Source organism: Rana temporaria, chromosome 2 (assembly GCF_905171775.1).
Source record: "Rana temporaria chromosome 2, aRanTem1.1, whole genome shotgun sequence".
NCBI lineage: Eukaryota > Metazoa > Chordata > Amphibia > Anura > Ranidae > Rana > Rana temporaria.
The window spans coordinates 509,899,078-509,912,814 of NC_053490.1; the positions used below are offsets into that span (position 1 = coordinate 509,899,078).

The following is a 13,737-nucleotide window of genomic DNA, read 5'->3' on the forward strand; positions in this document are numbered from 1 at the left end:
CATTGATGTTTATTGATTCCTGGTACAGAATACAGTAATACGGTATTGCCTGCAATAATAATAACATTGGATAACAGGTAAACGATTTGTATAGGTACACATATGTTCCAACGCAGTTGGAAATGGTAAACAAATATACATGATATATAGATGACCATAAACACTGTAAACAGTTGAATCTTAAACATGGTTCTGCAAGGGAGTGGCATGTAGCAGTCGTTGAATAGCTCTACGCGTTTCATGGGTATTCCCAATTATCAGGAGCGATTAAAAACAAGTTGTCTATACAAAGATAAAGAATGATGAGGGTAAGTGCAAAAATAGTTCCATGGACGGGACAAGGGGGAATAAGTTGGAAGAGGGGGAATAGGAGACTATCCCAAACACTCTTACCTGAGGGTAATATTTATAGTTGTGTTGATGGCCGGAGAGGCCACGAATGTAGCAATCCAATGTTATTCTTATTGAAGGCAATACCGTATTACTGTATTATGTACCAGGAATCAATAAACATCAATGCAATTTTATAGTCATCCAGCAGTGTGCTTCATTTAAAGTCCCACAACTCCCCCTTCAATCCAATATGCCAGTGATGGAGACACATGAGGTTACCCCTCATTGCCTCATATAAAGTCCCAATTTTAATCCCCCCCTCTCTAACTCTCCAGTTTTAGTAAATCAACCCCCATGGTGTTCACTCTACCAACAGCAGGCCCTATATGACTGTCAAGAGCTGTGGGCAGAGCTTTTTTTCCTCAGAAAATAGGTGCAGGAACCCAACCATGCCCCCGTTCAGATTTCACAAACAGTAGGAGGGTCTTAAAGATTGCAGCGTTCAGGGGGGTTACACACAGAGTGCAGAGCTGTCACTTGTAAACACAAAAAACAGACTTCTGTGTTTACAAGTGATTGTGGTGAGCGGGCACCAAAGGGTCTGAGCCAGAGGTTCCCCCTGAAAAAAAGCCCTGGCTGTGGGTATTTATTAGAGAAGAAAAAAAAAGTGTAAAAAAAAAAAAAAAAATGAAACACAGGAGCTGCAAGTGCATATTAATATTCATTCACTTTAATATCTTAAACTTTACTTTATGGCATCTTAACAGGGAGAAAGAACATAAAGTCCCTTCTTAGAGAGTTGTGTGTGAAATGGAAGTACTGTAATTCAGATTAATTCTTCAGCTGCCACTTTCAATCTAGAACACAGTTTATTAAAAGTTCGGCAATGGTGGCCAATTCTGTTCTCCAGAAGAGGAGTGACAATTGTAGGCGTCTTTAAACCAGCTGATGAATATTTACCTCAAAAATACCAAATTTCACAGCGTCTCTAGATTGTATCTTGCTGTGGCATTTGCGCAAAGACCGATTGGAGGGTTTAAGTCGTCAGATACTCAGACTGCTCCACTCTGATTGGTTCTCAGATGACTCCGGTTGCAGAAGTCAATGTCACATTCGACACAACTTGAGAGGAAAGTTCTCTGTGATGAGATGGTCATCCTGGAGAACGACGACTACGTTCACCTCAAATTCTGTCAAAGAGGAATAAAGTTTAGTTATCGGTCTGCTGGGTGCAATGGGCCTCATTGTCGCACTCCAAGGACAAGACGATACTTCACCTATTTTGAAGTTGGTGGTTTCCAAGGTTGGGCAGGTGAACAGTCTGGGGAATATCATGTAGATGGGTATTGAGAGGCCTCTGCACACATCGCCCTCTGCTATCTGGATATTTTGGATCTCTGTGGCATCTCTGGCGTATCCTTCTGCACAGCCTAAGAAAATATTCAAACCATTGTTCAACACGCTGTAGTAATAATAACTCTGCAATAATAAAAGTGATAAAATCACGGCTGTTTGATAAGTAAGGCCAGGATTTTAGTCCTTACTATTTTGCTTAAAGCGGAGTTCCACCCAAAAATGGAACTTCCGCTTTAAGTGCAGGTGACCCCTGACATGCCACATTTGGCATGTCATTTTTTTTAGGGGGAGGAGCGGGTACACAGCTCCACTTCCTCCCTTGGCTCTGTGGCGCCTGAGGGAAGTTCATCTCTCCCCCCCTGCAATTTTCTGGGACATGTCACAGGTCCCAGAAGATTGCCCGGCCATTCACAGTGTGAAGCCACAGCCAGGCGCCCAAAGTTAGAATGCCGGCGCCTCGGAGAGGAGCTTCCTGCACTCGCATCGCTGGACCGTGGTGAGTGTCTGATTATTAAAAGTCAGCAGCTACACTTCTTGCTGACTTTGAAATTGGTTGAACTCCGCTTTAATGAATTAAAGGATTTGTTTACCTTTACAGAAAGAATGTAAAAAAGTGAACTTGCACCAGACAAAAGCCCTGAATTACCTACGGAGTTCCCGAGCTGTCAGTGCCCCCACAGCCGTTCCAGCAGTCAGAGGATTTGAATCTCCCACTCTTTTGTGAGAACTTTCCAGATGGACCAGGTCAATTTTGATTGGACAGGGCTGTCACAGTGATAGTACTTATCAATCTGATCCATACCAGAAGCGTAGAGGGAGACGAGCTGGAATTTAAAAGCCCCAACTGCTGACAGCTCAGCAACCCTGGAGGCAAGTACAACAGGGACCAGGAAATGATGCTGTCCGGTGTCAGTTCACCTTTACATTTTTGTACCAACCCTTCAGGGCCCTTTCATATGGGCTGTCCGATCAGGTCTGCCTGGCAGTTTTTCAGGAGGACCTGATCAGATCTTGCGTCTACCCTATGAAACACTGCTATCCGATCTGATCCTGCCCTAAAGTCCAGGACGGATGGTGGTCCTATTTTCCATCGGTCTGGCTCAGGGATCCTCAAACTACGACCCTTCAGCTGTTGCGGAACTACACATCCCATGAGGCATTGTAAAACTCTGCCATTCACAGACATGACTAGGCATGATGGGAATTGTAGTTCCTGAACAACTGGAGGGCCAAAGTTTGAAGACCCATGGTCTGGCCGATAGGATCGCCTAAAAAATGGACAGGCGGTCTGTTTCCATCCGATTTCCCCATAGAGGAGAGCGGGACTGTGTCCGCCTCTCTGCATAGCGGACAGGACCTGCCATCCGCCGCACAGAGGTGCCTGTGTAAAAGGGGACTTGAAGGACAGCTGTACCTTACTATAAATTCATCCAGCCAAACCAAACTCAATGGGACACTGCCCTTGATGGTGACAAAGTGACTGTGTCAATGAGACACTCCCCTTACCTGCACTCCTTCACAGCCAGTGCTCAAATCGTAGAGTAGTGTCATGTAGGTGTGCTAAGGCATAGCAACTGGATTGTAAAGAATAAGGTATGGTTCCCTTTCAAAGGTAATCCATCATTTAAAAAAAAAAAGTGTAGGCTCTGGGTCTGTCATTTTTATCCTTGCTTCATGCCCCAAAAACAATCATGTATATATTAGCGGAGGTCCCGCGAAAAAAAAAAAATATTAAAAGCCAGCAGCTACAAATACTGCAGCTGCTGACTTTTAATAAATGGACACTTACCTGTCCAGCGTGCCCGCGATGTCGGCAAAAGAAGACAAGCAATCACTCGTCTCTCTGCTCCCCCCCCCACGCCATCCTCGGTGAGGGAATCAGGAAGTGAAGCCTTGTGGTGTCACTGCCCGGTTCCCTACTGCGCATGCGCGAGTAACGCAGCGCTATCCCAGTGGTCCCTGCGGTCTCCTGGGACCAGTGTGTTTCCCAGAAGGTGGTGGGGATTGGGGGGGGGTGGCAACTCACGTGGGAGTCTCTCCCCAGAAGTGGGTGCAAAAACCTGTATTATACTTTCCAAACAGTCCCCCGCAGGCACCTTCTCCTGTGTGCCAGTCTTTGACCATCTTCATTAGCAGGCACGGGGTGACTTCATTCCTGCACACAGGAACCAGGCTGAGCTGCCCATGCGCAGCTCGGTTTCCAGTTCGGGAGTTGCTGTGAGCAGGTTAGATAGTAGGTGTAGTTTATTGCAGAAGAGAGGCTGCCTGCTCACAGCATAGAACAGCAAATCTTCAGTTCTGCTTTAACCTCAATTAAAGTGCCAAGGTACAGCTAATCTCACCTGCAGCACAATTATGGCGAGAAAAAAAATATGCAACTGATAGGTGAATGTTTAAAAAGTGCAAGAAAAAACATTTCATGACATTCAGGCTCCGTTCACACTGGATGCCGATGCGGCTCCCAGCAGGGATCCTGTACATCCTGGTTCACCATTTCAGGTCCGATTGTGCAAGCCACATGGGAGATATGTGAACCGGCTCCATAGACGGCCAGTCACATTCTCCTGCTATGTAAATTGGATGGGGTGAGCCCCGCATCCAATTCGCAATAGTGTGAAACCTGGCCGAAAAGGAAGCATAGAACCACAATGCAAACTCACCACAAGTCTCAACTCGTACCAGCTGCAGCTCAATACTCTTAATGGCAACCTCGGATGTCTCCACAATCAGCTCCCCTGTCAGAGGTTGTGTGATGAGGCAGTTGGTTGAGTCCAGGTGACCGCGGATGAGAAATCTCGGTAGAGAGACCCTCTGAAGAACAAGAATAGCCAAAAGTCGAACACCGATACAACAATGCATCTTTATAATCATTAAAACATCACTAAATGTATTCAAATGCCTGAAATGTGACTAGGTATCTGCCTTTTTCAATTTCCTATACATCAACATTCATATTGGGAGAGAGGCAAGGTGGGCAAACAATTTGTACTGCATGCAAATGTACTGACAAAGAAGGATAACCCCCATCAATCTGCTGCTCCCCAAGTGTCCAATCAGCAGGTTTGGGTGAAGGACAGACACCTCTGTATACCTCAACTATAAGACCCGGTTCACACACAGGCGGCGCGACTTTGTGGGGCGACTGGGCAAGGCGATCTCAAGACGACTTGAGGCAACTTGCAAAATGACTTCTGTATTGAAGTCAATGCAAGTCGTTCGAGTTGTACAGGAGCCTTTTTCTAAGTCGGAGCGACTTGTGTCGCTCCTATTAGAACAGTTCCATTGAATAGAGCGGACCGCGACTCGTCAGGCGGCTGACAGGTCGCCCCTGTGTGAACCGGCTCCAAGTGGTGTTATGTCCCTGGCTGTGCTGTATAAATCTCTGGACTGGATAGACAAATTAAGCCTCCTTATATGCATTTTGGTGGTTTATCTGAAATTCAGCTTTAAAAATATTGTAAAGACATTAAGGCTGGGTTCACACTGGTGCGAGGCCAGACACGTGATTTGCACCACACTGCTGTGCAGATCACATGCGATGTCTGTGCGATGCAAATTCTGCCAAACAGATTGTATGGCTAAATTCGCTTCACATCGCATTTGCATCAAAATGGTGCAGGACCCTTTTTTTTTTTTGCTCCGCACTGGAATTGGATCGCATGGATGTTCACACCCATGCGATGCGATTCCTGCACCTTTTGGAAGTTCGCACTGCGATCCGATCTGGGGGTGTCATTAAAGCGGTTCTCCACCCTAAAGTGAACTCCCGCTGATCGTCACCCTCCCCCCTCCAGTGTCACATTTGACACCTTTCAGGGGGGAGTGCAGATACCTGTCTAAAGACAGGTATTTGCACCCACTTCCGGCTCGGCATTCACAGGCAAAAGACGGGCATTGCGTCACATCCCGTCGCCCCTCCCCCCCCCCCCCCCCCCGTTGTGTGCTGGGAACACTCGGCTCCCAGAACACAGCGGGAGCCAATCGGCGGGCGCATGCGCCGTAGTGAACCCGGCAGTGAAGCCGGAGCGCTTCACTTCCTGGTTCCCTCACTGAGGATGGCGGGGGGAGCAGCAGAGAGACGAGCGATCGCTCATCCTCTGCTGCGGACGGCGCTGGACTCCAGGACAGGTAAGTGTCCTAATATTAAAAGTCAGCAGCTGCAGTATTTGTAGCTGCTGGCTTTTAATATTTTTTTTTGAGCGAACATCCGCTTTAACGTATTGACACCCACAGCACTTCACATAGGGCAGTGTAAACTCCCTGCCAGAGACATGCGATGTGGGAACAAACACTGGAATGGCACTGGTTCCTGCATCACAATAGTGTGAACCAAGCCTAATGCCGCGTACACACGGTCATTTTTCGGCATGAAAAAAAACAACGTTTTTAAAAAATATCATTTAAAATGATCGTGTGTGGGCTTCACATCATTTTTCGGGTTCTGAAAAACGACAACATTTTTTTTTTTTTCGAACATGCTGCATTTTTTAACGACGTTTTACATTATGTCGTTTTTCGGGCTGTAAAAAATGATCGTGTGTGGGCTAAAACGACGTTGACAACCTGCGCATGCTCAGAAGCAAGTTATGAGATGGGAGCGCTCGTTCTGGTAAAACTACCGTTCATAATGGAGTAAGCACATTCATCACGCTGTAACAGACAGAAAAGCGCGAATCGTCTTTTACCAACAGGAAATCAGCTAAAGCAGCCCCAAGGGTGGCGTCATCCGCATGGAACTTCCCCTTTATAGTGCCGTCGTACGTGTTGTACGTCACCGCGCTTTGCTACAGCATTTTTTAAAAACGATGGTGTGTGGGCAATGTCGTTTTAATGATGAAGTTGGAAAAAACTGTTTTTTCTATATTCCGAAAAACGTCGCTTTTTTCATGCCGAAAAATTCAGTTTTTTTTAATGCCGAAAAATGATCGTGTGTACGCGGCATCAAGGTCCTGAACATGATATAAAATAATTCCAATCTAAATATTGATCTATAGACTGCAATGAAGGAGCTGGTAAACATACCTACATTTTTGTAATACAGTCCTACTGGTCTCCGGGCTGATCATGTGCAAAATGAACAGATCTGACTCGGAGGCTCAGAGGAGAAGACCAAAATATGCAACAAAGCTTAGCGGTTTCTTTGTCTCCCCCCTAAACAAGCTGTTTATACTTCCTTAGAGGTTTGTGCTCCTTCCAGGTACCAGAATGTGGTGGAATCTGTTGTAAAGCAGGCCTCTGTGCTCTGCTTTAAAGTAGATGTAAACCCAATAAAGACAATCTCATAAGGTAAAGTCATTCTAAAACCAAGGAACTGGGAATGTCGCTCCAGGCTCCTTTCTTATCCAAATCCAGCGACTCCCACTGAGGGTGCAGACCAGGGGAGAGAAGAATGCAATATAAAAAGGAAAAAACACCCCAGGTGCAACACACCAACAAAGCCCAACAATTACTATAGTAAGAGCAGCACCAGCCTAAGCCACACCCCCAATGTGTTTCGTCCTGGGGTGAAACGCGTTGGGAGGCATGGCTGGGACAGCCTGGGCTGAAGCTGCTCTTACTATAGTCACTGGTGTGCCTTTCCTTTACAAGGTCATTCCAAAAGTAATTTTCAATGTTTTATCCACAGCTTTCATTCATATCCCGTTATCCTGCCATGAAATTACTTCTCCAAGCACTTCCTGTGACAACAACACTCTGTCCCTGCCTCCCAACTTGTGCTTCTGCATGGTCACCCAGGTTGCATTGTTGTCACCACCAGAAAACCTGCTGAAGAAAAACCATGCAGCTGTTGCGCATGTAGACAGGAAGTGGCTGCAAAGAGGCTACTGGAGGTCAGAAGCACTGAGATGTAACACAGGATTAAATAAAGAATAAAAAAAAACTGTAATTGTATACACATGGAGAGCACGTAAATGACAGCTCACATAACGGGGCTCGCCTCTCTTTTATTTTATTTTTTTAAGCATACACAGCACAACGCATATGCACTTTTTTGTTGTTGTAAAGAATTGCAGCGATAAGGCCCAAAAATTGCAGCTCTAAATTTCATTCAATGGGTTAACATTTGCTTTAAAGTGATTTTTAAGGTAGAAGTTTTTTTTTTTTTATCCTAATGCATTCTATACAGCCCCCCCAATACTTACCTTAGCCCCATCTCTGTCCAGCGGTGTCCACAAGTGCCTCTGCCCATTCTCCCTCCTAATTGGCTGAGACACAGCAGCGGTGCCATTGGCTAACTGGCTTTGACAGCAGGGAGAGCCAATCAGGAGAGAGAGGGGGCGGGACTGAACCGGGGCTCCATGTCTGAATGGACACACAAAGCTGCGGCTCGGGAGCCTCCATAGCAAGCTGCTTGCTGTGCGGGCAGGAGGGAGGGGCCAGGAGCACCAGCCAGGGACCTAAGAGGGGGATCGGGGCTGCTCTGTGCAAAACCACTGCACAGAGCTAGTAAGTATAACAGGTTTGTTATTTTTATAGGGGGGAAAAAATAGACTTTAAAATCACTTTATCCACCCTATATCAGTTTTACTGCTACAGGACAGTCACACTCCAAACTCCACTATTGTGAAGACCAAAGAGCTGCCGAAGGACACCAGAAACAAAATTGTAGACCTGCACCAGGCTGGGAAGACTGAATCTGCAATACACAAGCAGCTTGGTGTGAAGAAATCAACTGTGGGAGCAATAATTAGAAAATGGAAGACATAAAAGACCACTGATAATCTCCCTCGATCTGGGGCTCCACGCAAGATCTCACCCCGTGGGGTCAAAATGATCACAAGAACGGTGAGCAAAAATTCCAGAACCACACGGGGGGACCTAGTGAATGTCCTGCAGAGAGCTGGGACTAACGTAACAAAGGCTACCATCAGTAACACGCTACTGTGCCAGGGACTCAGATCCTGCAGTGCCAGACGTGTCCCCCTGCTTAAGCCAGTACATGTCCGGGCCCGTCTGAGGTTTGTTAGAGAGCATTTGTATGATCCAGAAGAGGATTGGGAGAATGTCATATGGTCAGATGAAACCAAAGTAGAACTGTTTGGTAGAAACACAACTCGTTGTGTTTGGAGGAGAGATAATGCCGAGTTGCAACCAAAGAACACCATACCTACTGTGAAGCATGGGGGTGGCAACATCATGCTTTGGGGCTGTTTCTCTGCAAAGGGAACAGGATGACTGATCCGTGTACATGAAAGAATGAATAGGGCCATATATCGTGAGATTTTGAATGCAAACCTCCTCCCATCAGCAAGGCATTGAAGATGAAACATGGCTGGGTCTTTCAGCATGACAATGATCCCAAACACACCACCCGGGCAACGAAGGAGTGGCTTCGTAAGAAGCATTTCAAGGTCCTGGAGTGGCCTAGCCAGTCTCCAGATCTCAACCCCATAGAAAACCTTTGAAGGGAGTTGAAAGTCCGTGTTTCCCAGCGACAGCCCCCAAAACATCACTGCTCTAGAGGAGATCTGCATGGAGGAATGGGCCAACATACCAGCAACAGTGTGTGACAACCTTGTGAAGACTTAGGCCCCATTCACACCTAGGCGTTTTTACGCCTGAAGCGCACTGCTCACAAACGCCAGAGGGGAGAATTAACATTATTCCCTATGGTGACTGTTCACACCTGAACGCCTGAACGCCCAAACGCCTGTCGCGCGAAGCTCAAACAAGTCCCGGACCTTTTTTTGTCGCGCGAATCGCGCGACAGCGGCGTTTGAGCGTTTTTTTCCCCATAGAAAGTAATGGGAAACGCGCGTATTGAGCGTATCGCGCGACAACGGGCGTTTGCTATGGGCGTTTCGTCGCTTTAATCAATAGAACTTGTCGCCCATGCAGAAGATTAAAAAAAATCTACCAACATAGCAACAAGTGATGAAAAGATGATAATTTTTCCTATTGGCTAAAATAAGAAACGCCGAAGTACAAAAACGTCGCACGACGCTGTATGCAAACGCGCAAATAAGCATGAATACGCGCGAAAAAAAACGCCCGAAAAAACGACCGAACGCCCTACGCTCAGGTGTGAATGCAGCCTTACAGAAAATGTTTGATTGACCTCTGTCATTGCCAACAAAGCATATACCGTATTTTCCGGCGTATAAGACGACCCGGCGTATAAGACGACCCCCTAATTTTCCAGGAAAATTTTTGATTTTGGGATATACTCACTGTATAAGACTACCCCTTCCTACAAGTCTTTCTGGAAGCTGAGGGGGAGCCAGAACCGCTGACAGAAACAGGCTTTTTCAAATCTCACTGTGCCATTACATTCCTCACTGTGCCATTACATGCCCAGACTGTGCCACTGTGCCATTACATGCCCCCACATTGCCATCACTTGCCCCTCACATTGCCATTGTGCCATTACATGCCCCCACATTGCCATCACTTGCCCCTCACATTGCCATTGTGCCATTACATGCCCCCACATTGCCATCACTTGCCCCTCACATTGCCATTGTGCCATTACATGCCCCCCACATTGCCATCACTTTCCCCCACTGTGCCTGCACTTGTTGCCCCCCCCAGTGCAATAACACTCACTTTTTTCCCCAGAGCTGACAGTCTCCATACGGCGATCGCGAGCGTGTGTTGATTTCAAAGCCGCGCCTTCACTGCAGAGTGTTCTGTGATAGGAGGAACAAAAATCTTCCCAGCAGCGCCTCTGTTATGTTTTCCGCCTATCACGGACGTCTTCTCATCTCGTCCGAGGATGAGAAGGCATCTGTGATAGGAGGAACAAAGAACAGAGGCGCTGCTGGGAAGATTTTTGTTCCTCCTATCACAGAACACTCTGCAGTGAAGGCGCGGCTTTGAAATCAACACACGCTCGCGATCGCCGTATGGAGACTGTCAGCTCTGGGGAAAAAAGTGAGTGCTGAGACTGTACCCGGCGTATAAGACGACCCCCGACTTTGGATGCATGTTTTTGCATCCAGAAAGTCGTCTTATACGCCGGAAAATACGGTATAACAAAGTATTGAGATGAACTTTTGATATTGACCAAATACTTATTTTCCACCATAATTTGCAAACAAATTCTTTCCAAATCAGACAATGTGATTGTCTGGATTTTTTTCCACATTTTGTCTCTCATAGTTGAGGTATACCTATGATGACAATTACAGGCCTCTCATCTTTCTAAGTGGGAGAACTTACACAATTGGTGGCTGACTAAATACTTTTTTGCCCCACATCGGGCAGAGCGGCACCACTGGTCAAAAAGGACGTACAGGTACGTCCCCTTTAAGAGCCCAGCCGTGGGCCGCGCCCGTGGACAAGATCGCCGCCGGTGTCCCGCGATCGGGTCACAGAGCTGAAGAACGGGGAGAGGCAAGTGTAAACAAACCTTTCCCCGTTATTCCTAGTGAGAGTGTCACTGATCATAGGGAACGACGATCAGTAATGTCAAATGCCAAGAACGCCCCCCTACAGTAAGAATCACTCACTAGGACACACTTAACCCATTCAGCACCCCCTACAGGTAAATCCCTTCACTGCCAGTGTCATTTTCACAGTAAGCAGTGCATTTCTATAGCACTGATCGCTGTAAAAAATGACAATGGCTTCAAAGTGGTGTCTGATGTGTCTGCCATAACGTCGCAGTCACGATAAAAGTCACTGATCGCAGACATTACTAGTATAAAAAAAAAATGTTAATAAAAATGCCATAAAACCCCGAATCGCAAAAAGGGGGCCTGGTCCTTTAGCAACAAAATGGCTCGGGGCTTAAGTTGTTAAATTGTTGCTCTTTTTTTGTTTATAGCGCATAAAATAAAATAAAGCAGAGGTGATCAAATACCACCAAAAGAAAGCTCTGTTTGTGGGGGGGGGGGGGGGGGGGGGGGGGGGAGGACAAATTGTATTTGGGTACAACATTGCACGACCGCGCAATTGCCAGTTAAAGTAACACAGTGCCGTATCGCTATAAATGGCCAGGTCAGAAAGGGGGGTAAATCTTGGGTTTAAGACCTATCGGAGATATTAAATTACTTGATAACCATTTAACCCCTTGCTGCAAAAGCGTAGCAAACTGGGTAAATGACACCGAAAAGGTGATATACCACCAAGAAATAAAATAAAAAACACCCCTTGGTGTTATACTATGCTACCACCTTTAAGAAACTCTAGAAGCAAATTGCCGCCTTAAACGCCGCGGTTCATAGTGCACATCAATAAATCTTTCAGCAGCCCACACAGATCAGTGTGTATTATAAAGCGGCACCTTAAGGTGTACAGTACAGTTTGTTCCAATTTACTGTAATTCTACCCCAATTATAAAGAAGCCAAGTTCCTCACATTCTGCCACTCTGATCGTTTGGAAGGTTCACATTGTACTGATCGGATGGGTCCGGGCACAAACTTATTTTCCTTTCTCTGCAGCTTCTCCAAAGCGGTAGCGTGGCCAGATTAAGAGTAATGATCCTCGGTGCGTTGGCGGTCTTCGAGTCACACGCCATCAGTAGTCACCCTGAATTAACGTCTGGGGAAAGTGACAGGCGGCACATTACTGACAGAGGAACAGGGAATTCCAGGAGGGGGCATTTAAATCATTAACAAATAATTCTCTACGCTGCAATAAAAACAGGCTGTGAACATTCGCAGGGCAGCCAAAAAGCCCATCATGTTCCAGACAGCAGCTCAGATGTGGATTATGAAGTAACTGAAGGGACGCACATTGTTCTACTTCAGAAGATTTGTGTCCTTTTGCACTGACCAGATGGAGATGGACGCTAAAGACCTGCAGCCTCTGCTGACAATACAAAGATCCTCGTATGTCAAAGTGTCAAAAAAATGTCCTCACACCCCCCCCCACAGGCACCAGAGAACTTTCATAATCCACCGCAGGCCTGACTGTTAACAAATAGCAGTTCTTGCCCTGGTTACAGTTTATCGTAATGTATCATTGCGCGTTCACGTGCTACTTCCTTACACATCTGTTCAATGTCGCCCCTGGGCGAGCAAACCGCGGCTTGTTACGACTCCAATAATAATATTGAAACAGAAATAGAAATCCTTAAAAAAAGGACAAGTTCACTGTTTTTAGGGTGGAACATGCAACCTGTTTCCAAAGCTGCAGCTGCACCCCTCCCTGTAACAGCAGTATGGGGAGAAGTTCCCTGTACTAGCTGTCACTTTTTGAAATCAGCGCGGCCGAGCGGGGCTCTGCCCACACTGCCACGTCATTCATTCATACAGCGAAAAAAGGGGTGTCCCCCTAGCAAGGGGTTGGGACTTTCAGGCCTCGTACAGACGACCGGATCTATCCGCTGGGATTGATCCGCGGATCAGTTCCAGCGGACAAATCCGGTCGTCTGTACGGCCTAGCGGATATTTTTCCGCGGATTAAAATCCGGCCGATCGATTTCAAGCGGATAGAAATTTCTTAGCATGCTAAGAAATCTATCCGCTTGAATCGTGTCCAGCGGATTGATCCGGTCGTCTGTACAGACTAACCGGATCAATCCGTCCGCTTCCATTCCTCGCATGGGTCGTAATGATTCGACGCATGCGTGGAAGTAGTTACCTTCCAGCGTCGCGCACGTCGCCGCGTCATCGTCGCGGCGACGGCGCGACACGTCACCGCGGATGTATTCCGCGCGGGTTCCGATCTGATGGTGAGTACAGCCATCAGATCCAAATCTGCCAGAGGATGTATCCGCTGGAAACGGTCCGGCGGACCATTTCCAGCGGATATCCTCTGGTGTGTACGGGGCCTAAGGCTGCATTCACACCTGAGCGTTTTGTAGCCTGAAACTACAAAATGCTAGAGGGGAAACAATAGGATTTTTGTACTCACCGTAAAATCCATTTCTCTGAGTTCATAGACGGACACAGCATCCTTTGACAGTAGGGTTATATCCGCTTCCCTACTGTCAAAGGATGCTGTGTCCGTCTATGAACGGAAGAGAAAATAGGATTTTTGTACTCACCGTAAAATCCATTTCTCAGACGGACACAGCATCCTTTGACAGTAGGGAAGCGGATATAACCCTACTGTCAAAGGATGCTGTGTCTGTCTATGAACGGAAGAGAAAATACATT

At 46.8% G+C, this 13,737-nt stretch overlaps 1 protein-coding gene across 1 annotated transcript in view; it reads right to left on the bottom strand.

Moving 5' to 3' along the window:
• Window positions 1-1,183: 1,183 nt before the first annotated feature.
• VPS26C (VPS26 endosomal protein sorting factor C) overlaps window positions 1,184-13,737 on the bottom strand; it is a 58,342-nt gene continuing 45,788 nt past the window's right edge. The window contains exons 6-8 of the mRNA XM_040338966.1: window positions 4,350-4,500; window positions 1,611-1,763; window positions 1,184-1,523 (exon numbers count right to left, since the gene is read on the bottom strand). Of these exons, the coding sequence (XP_040194900.1) occupies window positions 1,441-1,523; window positions 1,611-1,763; window positions 4,350-4,500 (387 nt within the window). The 3' untranslated portion in view covers window positions 1,184-1,440. The remainder of the gene's footprint in view (window positions 1,524-1,610; window positions 1,764-4,349; window positions 4,501-13,737) is intronic.